Consider the following 19,858-nt stretch of genomic DNA (forward strand, 5'->3'; position numbering starts at 1 on the left):
CCGCCTCCCTTGTGCGCCGATTGGATACCCTGGTCATCTCTTCGGGAAGGATGATAGGACGGTCAGATGTCAATCAAACAGCTTTGCGAATTGTCTTTGCAAAACCGAAGTTAGCTGGTGCTTGTGTTCTAGAATGCGGTTTAAATTGGAAAATCTCGAATTCTGTGGATAACGGAAAAAGAAACAAGGCCGTTATTTACCGCGGGGGGCGGGGGCTGGAAGCGCGAGCGCTCTGCTATTGGAACCGTTCAACAACGTGTGGCCTGTGCGATTGGAGGCCGGGCCTGAAAGCAAAACAAAGTTGGTTGCGTGTAGATGGTGGTGAGACCATGCTGTGCGCCGGAGCCGGGGCGGTGTGTGTGCAGCTGAGACTCAGCAACGTCAAGGACTGCTTCTTGCACCTGGCCTCACAGCGAGCGTCGCAGCTGCACCTGGAGGAGGTGATGACCCTAAAGACAGTATTATTGCCGCGTCTCTGAATCGGACGGGGTGGTGAAATTGGTCTTCGGTGGTAACGCGAAAGCCAATGGCTGCCGCCGAAGATCAATGTCGCCCTCGTTCAGTCGCGTTCGCTGTCTTTTTTTTTAAACCCATGTTCTGGGGTATTGTATTCGGACTCGTCTAATACCCTAAATCACGCGGTGTGGAAGATGCAGGTCGGCCGTGTTGTCAGTAGTCACTCCGCGCTTATGGTGTGGTTATCTCGGGCTCGGGCCCGGGCCCAGACCCCGGGTCGATTCACAACAGCTGAGAGACGCTGCGGTGTGAATTGAAGTCTGGTTGCCAGGAGAGCGCTCTGCTTCTTGTTGGTGAATGTCATCCACTTCAGCAAAACGTTTTTTTTTTAAAAAAGAGTTCCTCTTCCTTTATGAAGTGCTCAGAAGTCCAGCTGACCCCCTCTTTCAAATTCATCTTGAAACCACGCCAGCGTTATTATTAAGAATGATTTATTCTTGGGATGAGCATGTCGCTGGCAAGGCCGACATTTATTGCCCATCGCTAGTTGCCCTGAGAAGGTGTGGGTGGGCCAATTTAGTGGCTTCCTAGGCCACTTCAGAGGGCAGTTAAGAGTTGACCAAATTGGTGTGAGACTGGAATCACATACCGGCCAGACCAGGTAAGGACAACAGGTTTCCTTCCCTGAAGGACATTAGTGAACAGATTGGGTTTTTACAACAATCTGACAGCTTCATGGTCATTTTTACTGATATCAGCTTTTTATTTCCTTTTTTTAAAAAAAACTAATCAAATTTACAAACTGTTAGTCCATGCTTCTAGATTATTAGTCCAGTAACACAACCACTACACTACTATACTTCAGTATGTTACTATGTCAAGCCCAAGTGTTGTGAGGCTGTCTCTGGAATTAAATCAGGATCCTTGCTTGAAGTTATACCAACTGCAGTATTGCAAAAATGGCAGTATAACTGCATTCTGGCTCAAGAGGTTTGAGACCAGCTGTAGTAGGTACTGTCACATCACTTGGTTTTCAGTCTAGAGTAGTATGACTCCAGTTGGATCATTGTTAAATTTTAAAAGTTTCTTTTCTTTTAAACTTTAAAAAAAATATTTTTCGTATTAGACATCAGAATCTAATTTGAATACTTATGAATAGAGATCTGTGCCTGCACATAGTTTTTTTTCTATAACTTGGAAATGTTGGCCCAACATCGTCACAATGATGTAAACTTTCCTGTAGGAATTTATATAATTTACTCCTTAATGCATTTCTGGCCTGGTACCCAAAATCCAACTTTATTGTTGTTGCTCCATAATATATACACACCAGTGTTATTTCCTGGTAAATAATGATGGATTGCCACTTGATCAAACTTACACTGTTTCAGTTGCAATTATTAAATCCTCCTTTGGAGACGTAGCAAACTTCATTGTCTGAATTTATAGAATAAGTCTTGTAGATGACTTTGGGATTGGTTGTGCATAAATGATGAATCAGCATTTGTTACAGTGGGGATCATATACATTTTATTGAGTGAAAATATTACATCAGCGATAGATTGTATTAGTCACCTGGCAATACTTGAAAACTGTATTAGGAATTTGTCTTGAAGAAAGAGAACTTGCATTCATATAGCACCTTTCACAACCTCAGGATGTCCCAAAGAGCTTTACAGCTTTTGAGGAACTTTGAAGTGTAGTCACTGTTGTAATATAGGAAAATTGGCAGCCAAAATTGCACACAGCAAGGTACTACAAACAGCAATGTGATAATGACCAGATAATCTGTTTCAGTGATGTTGACTGAGGAATAAATGTTGGCTAGGACAAAAGGTTTAAGCCCAAATCCAGACTCGAACTTGTAACCTAAACTTGCACTCTCCTACGCTACTGAGGGAGTACTGTGTTGTTCAGAGGTGCCATCCTTCCTCAGAGTTGGATAGCTCTAGAGTGGCTCTCGAGCCGGTTTGAAGTTGCACCATGATTCCCTGCCCTTCGCTATTATTCCCAGAGGAGCTGTTGCAGTTGCTCTGGACATTCCTTATAATTTAATTAACTGGAAAGGCTTATTAAGGACGGAGACCCTACTCAAATGATTTTGATGTCAGAAATTTCTGGTATAATTGTTATCAACAGCCTGGGGATCACCATTGACCAGAAACATAACTGGACCAGCCACACACATACTGTGGCTGCAAGAGCAGGTCAGAGGCTGGGTATTCTGTGGCGAGTGATTCACCTCCTGACTCCCCAAAACCTTTCCACCATCTACAAGGCTCAAGTCAGGAGTGTGATGGAATACTCTCCACTTGCCTGGATGAGTGCAGCTCGCTCAACACAATCCAGGACAAAGCAGCCCACTTGATTGGCACCCCATCCATCACCCTAAACATTCACTCCCTTCACCAGCGCACCGTGGCTGCAGTGTGTACTATCTACAGGATGCACTGCAGCAACTTGCCAAGGCTTCTTCGATAGCATCTCCCAAACCCGCGACCTCTACCACCTAGAAGGACAAGGGCAGCAGGCACAACACCACCTGCACGTTCCCCTCCAAGTCACACACCATCCTGACTTGGAAATATATTTCCGTTCCTTCATTATCACTGGGTCAAAATCCTGGAACTCCCTACCTAACAGCACTATGGGAGAACCTTTACCACATGGACTGCAGTAGTTCAAGAATGCATCTCACTACCACCTTCTCAAGGGCATTTAGGGATGGGCAATAAATGCTGGCCTTGCCAGCGAAGCCCACATCCCATGAACAAATCAAAAAAAAAATTTCTGTGTAAAATGGAAGAATAGTTTGAACAAAAATTGCTCTCTTCCCCCAACTCTAGACTTTCCTTCATTTTTTTAAATAACTGTGCTTACTGTTGTGGAATCTAAGTACAGAAATCACTAAAAGCTAGTGGACAGGTACAAAAAAAAATTAAAAGGCTAATGAAATGTTGGCCTTTACCTCAAGGGGGCTAGAATACAAAAGGATGAAGTTATGTTACAGTTATATGAAGCTCTGGTTAGACCCCATTTACTGTACTGCGTTCAGTTCTGCGCATCGCACCTCAGGAAGGATATATTGGCTTTGTGGGGGTGCAGTGCAGATTCACCAGAATGATACTGGGCTTGCATAGACTAGGCTTGGCTTATATGCCCTTGAGTATGGAAGATTAAGGATTGATCTAATTGAGGTTTTTAAGATGATTAAAGTTGTTAGGGTAGATGGACACTACTCCCTCTGGTAGGGGATTCTCGAACAAGAGGGCATAACCTTATTAATTAGAGCTAGGTTCAGGGGTGATGTCAGGAAGCACTTCTTCACGCAAAGGGTAGCGGAAATCTGTAACACACTTCCCCCAAAAAGCTGTTGAGAAAATTTCAGAACTGAGATTGATAGAAATTTGCTAGGCAAGGGTATGAAGGGGTATGGAACCAAAGCTTATAGATTGAGTCAAGGTACAGATCAGCCATGATCTATTTCAATGGCGGAACAGGCTTAAGGGGCTGAATGGCCTACTCCTGTTCCAATGTTCCTAGTACATAGAATCATAGAATCATAGAAGTTACAACATGGAAACAGGCCCTTCGGCCCAACATGTCCATGTCGCCCAGTTTATACCACTAAGCTAGTCCCAATTGCCTGCACTTGGCCCATATCCCTCGATACCCATCTTCCCCATGTAACTGTCATTTATGGAATGGTATTGATACCACTTTGGAGAGCTGAAAGTGGACAAGATGGATATGTTCCTGCTTGTACAGACTTAACTGTATGCAGAGACCTCTGCTTATTGGTCTTCAATTGCTGGTGAGATTTTTAGGTAGAAAATACTGACTATCTTGTGTGCTCTTTTCTAACTTTTAATAAGGATTTAGGAAATGTACTAAACTGCCTTTTCACATTTAAGTTAAAATTGTACTACAACTAGGCCAAAGCTGAAGGAATATGAAATCCAGGTGGTCTTGGGCTACTAGAAAACTGGTGAATCAATAACTGGTCAGTGAAATTAAAGTGATGTTATACTGGTCATCTTGACTTATTGCAACATGGAAACCACATCACTCCAGCACTAGCTGGGTGCATAACTGCTGTATTAAACAAAAGCACGTATACAACAGTGGTTTTTGAACTATTCTGTGTGGGGCACCTCTGTCCTAACTTCCAATAGATTGCACCAGCTACTGAAAGGAAATGGTGCTAGCACTGCAGGAAAATATTTGACTATTGGTGTACAGCAACAGAAATATCACAAGTTAACAAATGCAGATATGTTTTGATCTGTCAGAACCTCTTAGGATTCCTTTACTGACCACTAAGATATAGGGACCCAAGTTTGAAAAATCCAGCCAAATGTTGTTTATACAATAATGTTCTTTCATAAATGTTTAATCACAAACTCTTGCCTTCTAAGAGCAGGTCACTAGCAAATGCATTTTCCTCCAAATTTTGAAAATAAGTTGAGATAATAAGAGAGGTGATCTTATTGAAACATATAAGATCCTGAGGGGACTAGAAAGGGTAGATGCTGAGAGGATGTTTCCCCTTGTGGGAGAGACTAGAACTAGGGGCCACAGTTTAAAAATAAGGGGTCTCCCATTTAAGACGGAGATGAGGAGAATTTTTTTCTCTCGGAGGGTCGTGAGTCTGTGGAATGCCCTTCCCCAGAGAGCGGTGGAGGCAGGGTCATTGAATATTTTTAAGGCTGAGTTGGATAGATTCCTGATTAACAAGGGAGTCAAAGGTTATAGTAGGTAGATGGGAAAGTAGGGTTGAGGTCACAATCAGATCAGCCACGATCTTATCAAATGGCAGAGCAGGCTCGGGGCCGAATGGCCTACTCCTGCTCTTAATTTGTATGTTCGTAAGTTTTTTTTTAACTGTTCCAAACTACATTCAACTGAATTAGAAGTTTAAAGGATATTGTAAAACAAAAGTAAACAAAAATGACTTTTAAAGATATTCCATCCACTTTTCAGTGTGTTATTTTGGTGGTTTAGTTTTAAATTAACAATGTCAAAAGGTGAACTTTAATGGTAGAATTATTTAGCACATTTGGTAAACAAAAATGGGTAGGAAGAAGCTTAATATAAAGCTTCTAGGTGATGTAGTTTAATAAATTATTTAGATCTAGACATACATTTTCAAAATTGCTCACAAGGTGGGGTTAATGATTATAAATGGATTGTACAAAAATATCTTGAAGGCTATAATTGACACTGACGCCTGGAATTTTTGCGGGCGTTCTCCCAATCTCCCACCATAATGTAGTCAGTGGAGACCCCAGCGAAATGGTGTAAACACCCATTTCTCGGGTTTGTGCTGAAGTTATGGTGGAAGATCGGGAGAACCTCCATGGAAATTCTATCTGAGTCTCCACTTCGACAACATTTTTGTTTTGTATGTATTTAAGTGCCTTGAGACGTTTTTCTATGTTAAAGACGCTGTAGAAATGTTGTATTTCTCTTCTCTGTAGTCTCTCCCGGCCATGCACCATCTCTGTCTGAGGGGGTGGGTTAGTATCCCTGTCCCTTGCCCCCTGCTAGAAGTGCACGAGTAACCAGGAATGACTTGCTTAATTTTGAGATCTCATCACATTAGCTCGGCTGAGATTGATTAATTCTTTGGGTGAAAAGATGTGGCTTATTCCAAGATACAGCTGGTGGAATTCTAGTGCTGCCTAACTGTATTGCTCTTTGTGGTGATTAGATTATTGAGCATTCATACTATTAGTTTTCTATCAACACAATGCTTATATAATTACTTGTATATCTTTCTCTACCATGTTTAGTGCCAGGCAATTGAATTGTCCTGGGGTCTTCAACAGTCAGCATTCCTAAGTTGGGTGGGGTGCAGATATGCAGGATTTGAAGGAGAAAACATTGCAGAGATTAATAGGCAACTGGGAGAAAAACTTGGAGTCAAAGATGGAGAACAGGTCCGTAAAGCAGTGACTTTCCAACTTATATTTTTCAAATCTCGCTTAATAATCCTTAAATTAAAGACAGGTCTAACTCCTCTGTTTTGCATGTAATATTTTACCTTTATTGCTTCTAATTGTAATCTCTGGTTCAACTCATTATTATTGAAAATATTTCATCCCTCGTTTTTTAAGACCCTCTCACACTCCAACCTCCTCTGACCCATAACCCTCCATGACATTGACTTGAATCTTTCCACAGTTATCTTGTCTCAACATTTTGTGCTTATCCCCACCATATCTTACAGTTTTCCATCCCCATCATTCCACTGATACAACAGCCACTGGTCCCAAATCTTATAGGTCACAAGCTTGAATGCACATGGTGATCACCTAGCTTGACTGTCCACTACCAGATCAAATTTGATCACCTCACATAGCACTAATGTTCCATCTCCATGGTCAAATCTGCATTAACCTTTAAAATCATCCTTGAGAATAGAAATAATTCCAAACTCATTTTCTTCACAACCAACCTTCTCTTGCACTTTTCCTCCTCTCCTCAGACACTGAATGCAAGGAACCAATGGATGACTTTGTGTGCAAGACTGACCAATCTGCACAGCTGCCTCAGTCCACACATCCTCATCCCCATGATTCAGCTGCCCCTCTCCACACTTCCTAGCCACACACCCACATTCCACAGTTTCTCTCCAATTATGCTCCCCTTAGCTGTAACTAATCATGTATGCAACCCACTAGCTGTTCCTTTGATCCCCTCCTGTCGATCCAATTTCTCTTCTCAGCTCAGCTTGTTGACATTATTAGCCTATCCCTATCCTCTGGCACTATCCCTAACTCCTTCAAACCCACAGTTATCCTCCCGCTCCTCAAAAAAACCCAGCCTTGACGTCTCAATTTTCTGAATGATCTATTTTCAATCTTCCCTTTCCAAACTCCTGCAATGCATCATTGCCTCACAACTATAGTTATTTCTCTCCCAAATTATTCAAGACTTTCCAATTCGGCTTCTGCTCTGTCCACATCAGCGAAACTGCACTGCTCAAAGTCATAAATGGCACCTTCCATGACTGTAGCTCACTCACTCTCCTTATCCTCCTTGACTCTTCTGTTGCCAAAGGCAATGATCAACTATTCCATTCTCCATCTTTCCACTGCAGTCCACTTCCATGGCACTGCTGTTTTGTGGCCTGTCTCAATTAAATCACTATATCTCCTCCAATGCTTCTCCCATACATTCATCACTGATGTACTCAGAGCTCCATCATTGGTCTTCTTTTCTTCATTTATATGCTACCCCACAGTGATGACACCCAGAAGCATGTAGTCAGCTTCCATCTTCAAGTCCGCTGCTGTTGACACTCTTTCCAATTGCTTGTCTAACATTAAGGCCTCAACTTCCTGCAGCTTACCAGCAGTGAAAACAAAGCTTTCCTCTGACTTCTGCCAGCACCTCTATGTCTTGGATTTCATCAACCTCTCTAGCTGCCACCTCAAGTTAATCTAGAGCTGCAAAGCATCAGCATCCTGCTTGACCCCATACCGACCTTCGTATCCCACATCCAATCTGTCATCACGACTGCTTTCTTATTAAATTCCCAATATTGCCTGCTTCCACTGCTGCCAACACCCTAATCCGTGCCTTCATCATCTCAATGTTTGGCTTCTGAAATATTCTGTCAGCTTCCACAAACTAAAACCTATTTAGGATATCATAGGCCATGCCCACTCCTGCATCCTTGTCTTTGCCAAGCTACGTTAACTTCCTCCTTTCTCATCATCATGTTCAAATCCTTCCATGGCCTTGCCCCCGCCCCCCAATTTTGGCTTCTCTAGCAGTTAAGTACTTGCACTCATCGTCTGTTTCTCCAACATCAATCTATTTCTTGTCCACCACCTCCCTTCCTCCCCTCCACCATTGATAGTCCCTTCAGCCAGTATGTGCCCACTTCCCTTCCAGAATACCTTTGCTTTGCTACCTCCTTTCCTGCTATCAAAAGCCTTAATTAAAAACCTAACCCTGTTTCCTCATTTTCTTTTTGATGTCTGTATTTCTGTAAAGTGCTCTGATCTGTACATGAGTAATTCATAAAAGCATCATGCTTTTGTGATGAAGCAATTGTCATATTTGTTTTCTGTGATTCAGGTATTTCTCAGGCCTTGTGCACAAGTCTCCTCCTGCGAACAAGCAGTGGTGGAACCTCTTTCACCTAATGACTGGGAAATATTGGTAATGTATTATTTTCTTAACAGCTACTTACGAAAGATAATCTAATAATCTGCTGCTTTTAAAGGCACAAATATATAATACCACATCTTGCTTAGATTTATTCCATAAAGTTCTAAGTAGAAGATGCACAGTGGAGAAGTGTTTGATATTCATTTAATTCCATGAGTGAGGAAGTCCTAAAAACTCAGTAATGATAACTCATGAGTGAGCTATAAAGGTCTTGCCCTTGAGCAAAATATTCAATATTGTATTATTTTTGTATATTTTACTTCTACAATAAATCGAGACCATTTTTTAAAAAAAATCTCCAGTTTGGGATTATTAAAAATGCAGATATTTTAATATTGGTCATTGTCATGAATTGGCTGTTTATTCAAACATGAATGTCACCATTGGAAGGACACATGTATAATTGCAATGCTGGGTGCTTTTCATAGTTCGAGTGGATATAGTATGGAAATTTCACAAGCCTGGCGTTATGCATAACTGAAATTCTAATGACAACATTGCACTTATTACAAATATTTACGGTGACTAGAACCTGTAATGAAACCAACTACCAGCATAACATTTTCTTTTCAGTTGCATAAGATTCTGTTTCTTTAGGTTTAAGTGAAGATCATCAGTGAACTATTATTCATACTAGTACTGTTTTCTACAAAATAGAATATCTGGCTGCATTTATTTTTTAAAACTTTTGTGGTGACTGCTTATAGTCAAGTAACATACTGATATTAATCCTGGACTAATTTTATCATGTGATTTTTGTAGGAGCTCCATAGTGCTACACTTGAAAGACATATCATGGACCAGATCAGAGTAGTCTTTCCAGGAGGAGTATTTCCAATATGGGTAGAGAAACATATTGTGATTTATATTGAAGTTGGTAAGTAAGTTGAAAGTAAATCAATGAATAATGGTGTTGCTTCATTATTTATATCATACACATTATGTATAAGTAGCTGGTATATTAATAGGAGCTACAAAGAAAAAGCAGATCTCCTGTGGCACTGCTCAAGGTAAGTTCCAGGATATGCTTTCCAGGGCCAGTAGGTGTTTTCCTGGGAGCAGGGCCTAACCAAATTGCTGGGAGTGAATTAAAAGTGGAAGATGAGCCTAAAGCGGGAGCAGAGCCAAGAGGTATTTTGCCAGGAGCTTGGGCCTAAGAAATGGCAAGGAGTGGGGCAGAAATTGAGGGGCTTAAACAAATGGGTTGGAGTGGGGCAGAATTGCACAGAGGAGCAAGGTATGGTCAGGAGATGGAGGATCAATTTCAGGAATGCTACAACAAGCTGTACTGCAGAATGATGGGACATGGGTCTGCACCTTTGATTCCCATACTGTGAGCTCCTGATTTCAATTGTGTCATTGTGAGCTGTTAACAGGTAGAGGCCAAGCATTTTCTACAGGGATATAGAAAAAACTTACTGCACCAATAATATTTTAATAGGGCCATTTCCGTCATTACATGAAAGCTCGGATAGCCCTGCCTCCTAAAAGTATTCCTTTGCTTTCTTTTGCTAGAGAGGGAAAAGCATTAAATCTCTGTTTGGCCAACATCCCGTTGCTAGGAAGACAACAAACAAAATGCTTAGAGACATGCAACAAGAAGTCTGCTGTGGGTTACAGGTAAATGGGAGGTGGGCTGCAAATGACACCCATAAGTGGCTAGCAATCCTGCCATTGAACAGAGTTTGTAAATGGATATTAGCATACATTCCATTTTTCACTTTACCAGAAAAATTAATTTGTTGGATCTCTATTAAAGGCTAGAGGGAGCTTCCATGTTGGGCTATGGCTCCCTCCAACCACTTCTCAATGCTTTATTGCCATAATGTGATAATCCGTTTGTTTTCAGAGAGCTGCACTCTTCCCAAATTAAACCATGTCTGTCATCCTTCCCTGAAGGGAGGATCTATATAAACAGACAAGAATGGAACTTATATTAAATGCGGTCACTTGGAAGATGGTATTGCACATTGGAATTGCAGTGGTAGGATTTGGATTGCTTAGTTTTCTGTGCTCAGCATCTGCTTATAATGGTGCAACAGAAGGCAGGGGGTAAATTTTAACTGGGAGCCGGAAAGAGGGCAGTAGGGGGGAGTGGGAGGGGAAGAGTTCCTGATGTGGTGTGAAGCAGAAGGCCCGGGAATCCCAGCCACCACGCATTAAAAGTGAAAAACCTGTCAAAATGGAGGCCCGCAGCCTGCATAAAAGCTTTCACTTACCGACCTGCCTCCTAAGAGCGGGTTGGTCGCTCAACCTGCCTCCGTTAAAATCGGAAGTGGGTGGGTTGGGGTTAGGTTTTAGTTTTTTACAATTTTTACCTTTCCACCCGCCCTCCAACCCACCCATTCGTGGGGTTAAAATTTACCCCCAGGTGTTTCCACAGGAAAGGCAGATGGATGGTTGATCTCTTTGGGCCATTGTTGTGCATTTTTTCTTGATCAGTTATAGAGCACAGTCAAATGGAAGGCACATGATGGGTTTAAACTCTTCTGAGTCAGATATAAGTGGAGGTAATTGTCTTCATTTCAGTACCTGGATTATTCTTATGTGAAAAAAATTGATTTGTGTTTTCTTTGAGTATGGGTGATTAAAGATAAGATGTTACACTCTTTGAGCACATAATTGCTTTGAAATTGTGGCTTAGTGGTAGCACTCTTACCTCTGAGTCAGAAGGTTGTGGGTTCCTCCTGACCCAACAAGCCTGCCTGCCGTGAACCCACACATGTGATTGACCATCCCCCCCCCCCCCATGTCCAACCTCTCCCCGCCCGCCCCAAATCATCTAAGACTTGCCTGCCGGCATCCACTCCCTTGCTGGTCTCCCATCCGACTGATGGCCAATCTGGCTGGCCTGTCGGGTGGGAAATCTACAAAAAAAAATGAAAGATGTCCTTACGTCAAAATCATAAGGACGTCCAGGAAGCCTGTACTTCCAGGTTTCAAGTCCCACTCCAGAGAATTGAGCACAAAATCTAGGCTGACACTTCAGTGAAATAATAAGGGATAAGGACTGCTGGAGGTGCTGTTTTTTGGATGAGTTGTCTGCCCTCAGGTGGATGTGAAAGATCCCATTGACTACATTGAGGAAGAGTGGGGGAGTTCTCCCCAATCTCCCTCAACCAGCACCACTAAAACAAATTATCTGGTCATTATCACATTGCTATTTGTAGGACCTTGTGTGCAAATTAGTTGCTGCATTTCCTTCATTGCAACAGTGACTACCCTTCAAAAGTACTTAATTGGCTGTAAAGTGCTTTGGGATGTCCTGAGGTCATGAAAGGTGCTATATAAATGCAAGTTCTTTCTTTCACATCAATTATATATCTTTCTGTTTCTGGTCTAGGTTCCTTAACACCTGCTGGTGCATATGGAAGGTTAGAACCCTTCACTGAACTCATTGTGTCACCTAAACTGCGTCAAATTGAAGGAAATTCTTTAACTGGTTCCTTTGTTGAAAGCGGTATTTTAAATACAGAGCTTAACTCAGACACTAACAAAATGCTTCATGAAAAATTAGAGAAGCCTAGGGTTGAATATCCTTTCAAGAAGCCGTATGATCAACATGGAATGAATGAACAACATGCAAGGGAAAATCAAGACTTTTCCAAGAAAAGCATCATGTCAGATATATGGCATTTGATAAAAAATATATTCTCTGTAAATCCAGATGTCCCAGAACCGCTTCCTTCCAAAGTTTTTGGCATAGACACTTTTTTAAACGCTGTTTCCAAGTCCTTTCAAATAGACTCAATATTCAGAGTCTGCAAGATATTTCCTTCTAATTTAGAAGTACACAGCTCAATACCATTGAACCAAAGGCAGCCTGATACAGTTCATATCTTTCCTTGGCATCAAGATGTGCTTACTCTGGATAGCAATGATACAAAGATTATTTATGGGAAACTGACAAAGCTTTTGTCATATAGACAACAAAAAGAAGTATCCAAGCAAGATCTACAAACAGAGAAGAAAAACTTAGTACGTGATGGAAGTGACACAAAAACCAGAGTTGGCGAAACAGAAGAAAACGAGTCCTGCATAGTTAAAATAATCACTCACGGGTGTGAACATTTAAAATGTACTAACTCCGCAGGTTTTCACAGTGGAAAAATTTGGGTTAGTATTGCATGTTGGGAATTATGTGTGCATTAGTTTGTGCTTGGATTCACCATACAGTGCTTAAATAGGCTTTCTACAAAGTGCTAGATCCTAGTAAAGTAGCTCTGGAATAATCCTGTTCTATAAAAAGCTTTTCATTATGTATTGTGGCTATAAAATCTTACTGCTTTTATATAATTAAATATGATTAGTACAAAATTAAAATGTCAGTTTCTCCATTACCACTGTTTGGTTAGTAAATTAATTGTTTTTAATTTAAATTGTAATAACGTCCCCTTTTAACTTTTTGTTCTAGTTGGCTTCTTTGCCCCAGTTGGTCTTCTGTAAAGCACAGGGCAGGACAGTCTTGTCCACAGACCTCATGAATATTATCAATGCTGCAGTCCATTACATGACAAAAATGAACTTTTTGTGTCCGCTTGGCTCAATTGGCAGCACTGTCCCCTTTTGGAGTATGGTGGATTTAGAATCATGGAATCATAGAATGATTAAAGCACATTCAGCCCATCGAGCCCGTGCCGGCTCTTTGTAAGAGCAATGGACTACTCCCATTCCCCCCCACTCTTTCCCCATAGCTCTACAATTTTTTTCCTTTCAAGTATTTATCCAATTCCTTTTCAAAAGCCACGATTGAATCTGCTTCCACCCCACCCCAGCATTTGAGTTCATAATTTAAGATGACACTCCAATGCAGTAATCAAAGAGAGCTGCACTGTTAGACATCCGGTCCTCTGGTCGGACCCACCTGTTCAGTTGATGAGAAGGCTGCTAAAAGGTTCTATGGCACTTTTTGAAGAAGAGTGCAGAGTTTTGAGGCCCTGGCTATCATTCCTCCCTCATTTACTACCATGAAAAAAACAGATCAACTAGACATTAGTCTTTGTTGATATTAAATTGTGCTATATTTGCCAACATAAATCACTGCATTTCAAAAATAATTTGTTGTCAAAACATCTCAAATGTTTCAGACACAACTTGGTATACAAATGCAAATACTTTATGTTGTCTCTTTCCCCACCCTCACCCCCAAGACGGGGTATTGATTTTTGAATCTGATCCTGCAAACCTATCTGGGAATTACTGAGTTCTAATGTCAGTCACAGTTGGTACTTGAATCAGCATTAGCGACGGCATTGAGCTACTAAATTTACAGAATTTTAAATTATATAAATATACTTGTTCAGAAAATGCATTCCTTTATGAATGGCTCTTTTTCCACAATATTTGGCATTATAAATATACACAAAAGATAACTTTGGTTGTATAATACTTTAATTTGGTAAAGTTTCTCCTTTTGAAAGCTCCTGAGGACATTTAGAACTTGAACATTCTAAACTAGAATATACCAGTCATGTAATATAGAAGTGCAAATGAGAAAACTACTACCAACCAATTGAATGAAATCTATCGGTTGTATGATGGCCTTTAAAATGAGTGTGTTACAGATTATATAAAGGAAATAATTACCAACCATAATATTATTCTGCAACATTTTGCTGTTTGTTTGACTATCAGTTTCTTGTCAGATTCCAGATGAATTGAGAAAGAAGTTGAATGTGGAAGCATCTGCTGCAGTCAGGATAAATTCATTAAAATTAGATCCTTCCCTTCCCACCAGTATTCAGTTGCAGCCCTTACAAAAACTGGTGAGTGTTGTTACGTAGCAAAGAAAAAAATAAGTATTTTACTTCCTAAAGGAGAAAGAAATGCTATCTGCTTCTTCTTTCCACCTCATTCTCCAAGTGAGATGGCAAGAAGATGACCTACTCCCAGGACTCTGCTGTTTCTATTCTTAAAACAGTACTAGGAGCATTGGATACCTTCCCTCACTCACTGAGGAATTTATGGATCAGTTACCTACAAGTGACTTTTTGAAAATAAAATAAAGTATATTTAGTGTACATTATCACTATTATAACCAACATTCTTGTAAACCTCCATCTTAGTTGCTGGTAGGCCTATATACAAGACCATATTAAGTCATTTTTAATCTTGGTTTGTCACACTTTAATCTATTTTGAATTGTGAATTTTTATTTTTTGAGTGTTCATTCACCTTACAATGTGCCAGTCTGTTTTGTAAGTAGCCCAAAATGTTAGATAGTTGCTCTTCTGACAATTATGAAAGCTTTGCAGGCAGGGTGGGGGGAATTGGCACTGGGGGCTGAGGCTACATGAAGATGTGTTGCAGTGAGTAACCTTGGAAGTAGAGCAAAGATAACGAGTCTGATTGGAAAACCAACTATTTTGTGTTGAGTTAATGGTGCATGTACATTGTGAAGTATAATGCAGATAAATACTCCAGGTTAAGACCTTTCTAAGGTTTTAGCCTTTAATTGCAATACTTCTGAAGCACTTTTTAGTTCAGTAAAGTTAACATAAATAGGACTGTTCAGACTAAAAAGGTACTGTATATTCAACAAATACACAGAATATTATACAAATTCAAATTAAAATCAGATTATTTCACTTTTGTGTTTAAGTATTCATATATACTCTTTAGGAACCTGTGGATTTAAAAAATAAATAATATTTTCCTCTTGTTCAGCCACAGGAAATTAAAGAAGATGATATTAAATCCTCCTTCCATTCCTGGCTAAGTCTTGTGAGCTCTGAGGATTTGCCATTTTGTGCAGCATTATCAAATCTTGTACAAATACCGATTGCTGAACGTAAGTGATGAATGTTGGCTTTGCATTAATTTGGGGTTCTAGTGGGTGTGCAAATTATTGTTGCACTAATCACATTAATCTTGCATTCTTCCAGTAGTAATTGGCTAGTAGGAAAATATGCTACTGTATCAGTGAAAAACAATCTGTCTGAGTTGCTGTTTATGATGGTTTATTTTTAATTGCTATTGATAGAATCGACTAACTGAACTAAAGTTATAGCAGTTGTTATTTACTGCTGATCATAATGTCCCATGATTCATGGGATTATTTACATTGGGTGTGCTGCAAAACAATTATTTCAGACTGCAACAAAATCACCTTATTAAGCACAGAAAATTGAAGTGACTTATTCATTAATTCTACAACTCTTACAAATTTTATAGTCTTGTATTACTTCTCATTTTTCTGACCATCCTTCTCAAAGTGGGAGGTAAGCAGTGTCTTTTTGGGGTCAAAGTGACTCCAAAATGACATGCCTCATGATGGAAGATTAGAGCCAAGTCAACTCTCTGCGGCACACTGAGCAATCCAATACCTGAGTGTGCAGATCCGCAGTTTTTGAGGACAATGTTAATGATGTTGGTTTGGAAACTCTCAAATGTGGTGATGGGTTTCTGTGCATTTCTGATACCCAGCTGACAAACAAAATTCTCTTTTTTAACTTTATCATAGCATGTTACAGCACAGAAGGAGGCCGTTCCGCCCAACAGGCCTGTGCCGGCTCTTTGAAAGAGCTATCCAATTAGTCCCACTCCCCTGCTCTTTCCCCATAGCCCGGTAAATTTTTCCTTTCAAGTATTTATCCAATTCCCTTTTGAAAAGTTACGACTGAATCTGTTTCCATCACCTTTTCAGGCAGCACATTCCAGATCATCATAACTCTCTGCGTAATAAAATGTTTCCTCATGTCGCCTCTAATTTTTAAATCAATGTCCTCTGGTTAGTGACCCTTCTGCTACTGGAAACAGTTTCTCCTTATTTACTCCATCAAAATCGTTTATGATTTTGAACAACTCTATCAAATCTCCCCTTAATCTTCTCTGCTCTAAGGAGAATGACCCCAGCTTCTCCAGTCACTCCACATAACTGAAGACCCTCATCCCTGGCACCATTCTAACAAATCTCTTCTTCACCCTCTCTAAGGTCTTGACATCTTTCCTAAAGTGTGGTGTCCAGAATTGAACACACTATTCCATCTGGGGCCTAACCAGTGTTTCATAAAGGATTAGCATAATCTCCTTGTTTTTGTACTGTATGCCTCTATTATAAGGCCCAGGATCCCATATGCTTTTTTAACAGCTGTCTCGACTTGTCCTGCCACCTTCAAAGATTTGTGTACATATACCCCTAGGTCTCTCTGTTCCTGTACACCCTTTAAAATTGTACTATTTAGTTTATATTGCCTCACCTCATTCTTCCTACCAGAATGTATCACTTCATACTTTTATAGAATCATAGACGTTTACAACATGGAAACAGGCCCTTCGGCCCAACATGTCCATGTCGACCAGTTTATACCACTAAGCTAGTCCCAATTGCCTGCACTTGGCCCATATCCCTCTATACCCATCTTACCCATGTAACTGCCCAAATACTTTTAAAAAGACAAAATTGTACCCGCCTCTACTACTGCCTCTGGCAGCTCGTTCCAGACACTCACCACCCTTTGAGTGAAAAAATTGCCCCTCTGGACCCTTTTGTATCTCTCCCCTCTCACCTTAAATCTATGCCCCCTCGTTATAGACTCCCCTACCTTTGGGAAAAGATTTTGACTATCGACTTTATCTATGCCCCTCATTATTTTATAGACTTCTATAAGATCACCCCGAAACCTCCTACTCTCCAGGGAAAAAAGTCTCAGCCTATCCAACCTCTCCCTATAAGTCAAACCATCAAGTCCTGGTAGCATCCTAGTAAATCTTTTCTGCATGCTTTCTAGTTTAATAATATCCTTTCTATAATAGGGTGACCAGAACTGTACACAGTATTCCAAGTGTGGCCTAACTAATGTCTTGTACAACTTCAACAAGACATCCCAACTCCTGTATTCAATGTTCTGACCAATGAAACCAAGCATGCCGAATGCCTTCTTCACCACCCTATCCACCTGTGACTCCACTTTCAAGGAGCTATGAACCTGTACTCCTAGATCTCTTTGTTCTATAACTCTCCCCAACGCCCTACCATTAACGGAGTAGGTCCTGGCCTGATTTAATCTACCAAAATGCATCACCTCACATTTATCTAAATTAAACTCCATCTGCCATTCATCGGCCCACTGGCCCAATTTATCAAGATCCTGTTGCAATCCTAGATAACCTTCTTCACTGTCCACAATGCCACCAATCTTGGTGTCATCTGCAAACTTACTAACCATGCCTCCTAAATTCTCATCCAAATCATTAATATAAATAACAGCGGACCCAGCACCGATCCCTGAGGCACACCGCTGGTCACAGACCTCCAGTTTGAAAAACAACCCTCTACAACCACCCTCTGTCTTCTGTCGTCAATCCAATTTTGTATCCAATTGGCTACCTCACCTTGGATGCATTAAATTTCATCTGCCATGTGTCTGCCCATTTCACCAGTCTGCCTGTGTCCTCCTGAAGTCTGTTACTCTCCTCCACATTGTTTACTTCATTTCCGAGTTCGGTGTCATCTGCAAACTTTGAAATTATACCGTGTATATCCAAGTCCAGGTTATTAATATATATCAAAGAGCAGTTGTCCTAATACCAACCCCTCGGGAACACCACTGTTTACTTCCCTCCAGTCAGAAAAACGACCGTTCACCACTGCTCTCTACTTTCTATCCCTTAGTCAATTTTGTATCCATGCTGCCACTGTTTCTTAATCCCATGGACTTTAATTTTGCTAACAACTATATTATGTGGTACTTTATCAAATGCCTTTTGAAAGTCCATGTACACATCAACTGCACTACCCTCATCAAATCTCTCCGTTGTTTCATCAAAGAACTCAATCAAGCTAGTCAAACACTATTTTCCTTTAACAAATCTGTGCTGACTTTCATTTATTAACCCATACTTTTCCAAGTGCCAATTAATTTTGTCCCGGATTATTGTCTCAAAGTTTCCCCACCATGGACGAGGGAACAACACCACCTGCATGTTCCCCTCCAAGTCACACACCATCCTGACTTGGAAATATATCGCCGTTCCTTCATCGTCACTGGGTAAAAACCCCGGAACTCCCTACCTAACAGCACTGGGAGAATCTTCACCACACGGACTGCAGTGGTTCAAGAAGGCGGCTCTTTTGGTCACCTTTTTGTGTTTGCGGTTTATCATTTTTTAAAAGGCAAAAGTGTCAAATGAAAAGCATCAAAGGGTTTTTTATAGCAAAAATATGAAATAATAATTATACATAAATGAGTTGGTTTTCTAACCTTGCCTGCCAAGAAGTTTCAAAGCAACTATTTTGTTTTTTTATTTCACTGAAAATTTTACGGTTTAGGTTTGTTCATGAAGGTTTTCAGAACGCAACTGTGAATTTTTAAAAGTATAATTTTTTCATTGGATGTTGATACAAAAGGTAGTATTTAGTTGATACTATATTTTGTGTTGCAGGAGAGACAGAGTTTATGTTGTTTGTAGAGCAACTTGCAGGAAAGTCAAAATCTGAAGGGAATGAATGTTTTTTATTATATCCCTGTTTGGTTAAAGAGATTGATATACAGGTAAATATACTATAGCCTCAAATTGTAGATCATTGTTAATTATACTTTTTTAGTGCTAAAATTTGTTAGGTTCTGGCATCAAACGTTATTAAATATTGCCACCAATGTAAATCAAACTGATGCTGATCCAGTGTTGTTCGCAATGACTTACAGGCCAAGTCAATTTTCAATCATCTCCTTTTCATTACCTGCACCTTCTCATTACTGGCTGCTGCCATGAAGACCAAGTGTGCGCACTTAAATGTATATGTACCATAACATCTGCATGTGCGCTGTGCACATGCAGAGGCTTGGGAAAGAAATAAAATCTATTAATGGTTCCCTGTGCTGGTATAAATGAGACGGCTCCAGTAATCTGCCCGCACATAGTTGAGATTATGGTATTGCCATTCTACACAAACAAGGTATTGATTTTAAACTATACATTGTTGTTAATTCTCCATCTGAAGGCTGCCCGTGAAGATTGTTTAAGTGTTCATTATTGTTCACTGAATGATGGAAGCATTATTCTCTGACATTTTACTGTGACATTCACTATTATTGTGTAAATGTAATCTTGCCAAATCATTTGGTAGTTGGAAGTTATCTATTGTCCTTTTTTAACTTGTAATTTTGCATTAATTATCACATTTATTGTATACTAATTAATCAAGACTTAAACAAAATATTTTAAAGCATTAAATGGACTTTAGATGCATTGTTATTTATTGTCATACTTAAATTAT

At 40.2% G+C, this 19,858-nt stretch overlaps 1 protein-coding gene across 2 annotated transcripts in view; it reads left to right on the forward strand.

Annotated features, from left to right (window-relative positions):
• The first annotated feature begins 86 nt into the window (after positions 1-86).
• The window catches only part of pex1 (peroxisomal biogenesis factor 1), a 74,872-nt gene continuing 55,100 nt past the window's right edge, over positions 87-19,858 (forward strand). For both annotated transcript variants that reach the window (XM_068003233.1, XM_068003243.1), the window contains exons 1-8: positions 87-440; positions 6,252-6,398; positions 8,548-8,631; positions 9,403-9,517; positions 11,984-12,756; positions 14,286-14,405; positions 15,307-15,430; positions 19,024-19,133. In XM_068003233.1, coding sequence (XP_067859334.1) covers positions 330-440; positions 6,252-6,398; positions 8,548-8,631; positions 9,403-9,517; positions 11,984-12,756; positions 14,286-14,405; positions 15,307-15,430; positions 19,024-19,133 — 1,584 coding nt within the window. In that variant the 5' untranslated portion in view covers positions 87-329. The remainder of the gene's footprint in view (positions 441-6,251; positions 6,399-8,547; positions 8,632-9,402; positions 9,518-11,983; positions 12,757-14,285; positions 14,406-15,306; positions 15,431-19,023; positions 19,134-19,858) is intronic.

This window comes from Heptranchias perlo, chromosome 2, assembly GCF_035084215.1.
Source record: "Heptranchias perlo isolate sHepPer1 chromosome 2, sHepPer1.hap1, whole genome shotgun sequence".
Lineage (NCBI taxonomy): Eukaryota > Metazoa > Chordata > Chondrichthyes > Hexanchiformes > Hexanchidae > Heptranchias > Heptranchias perlo.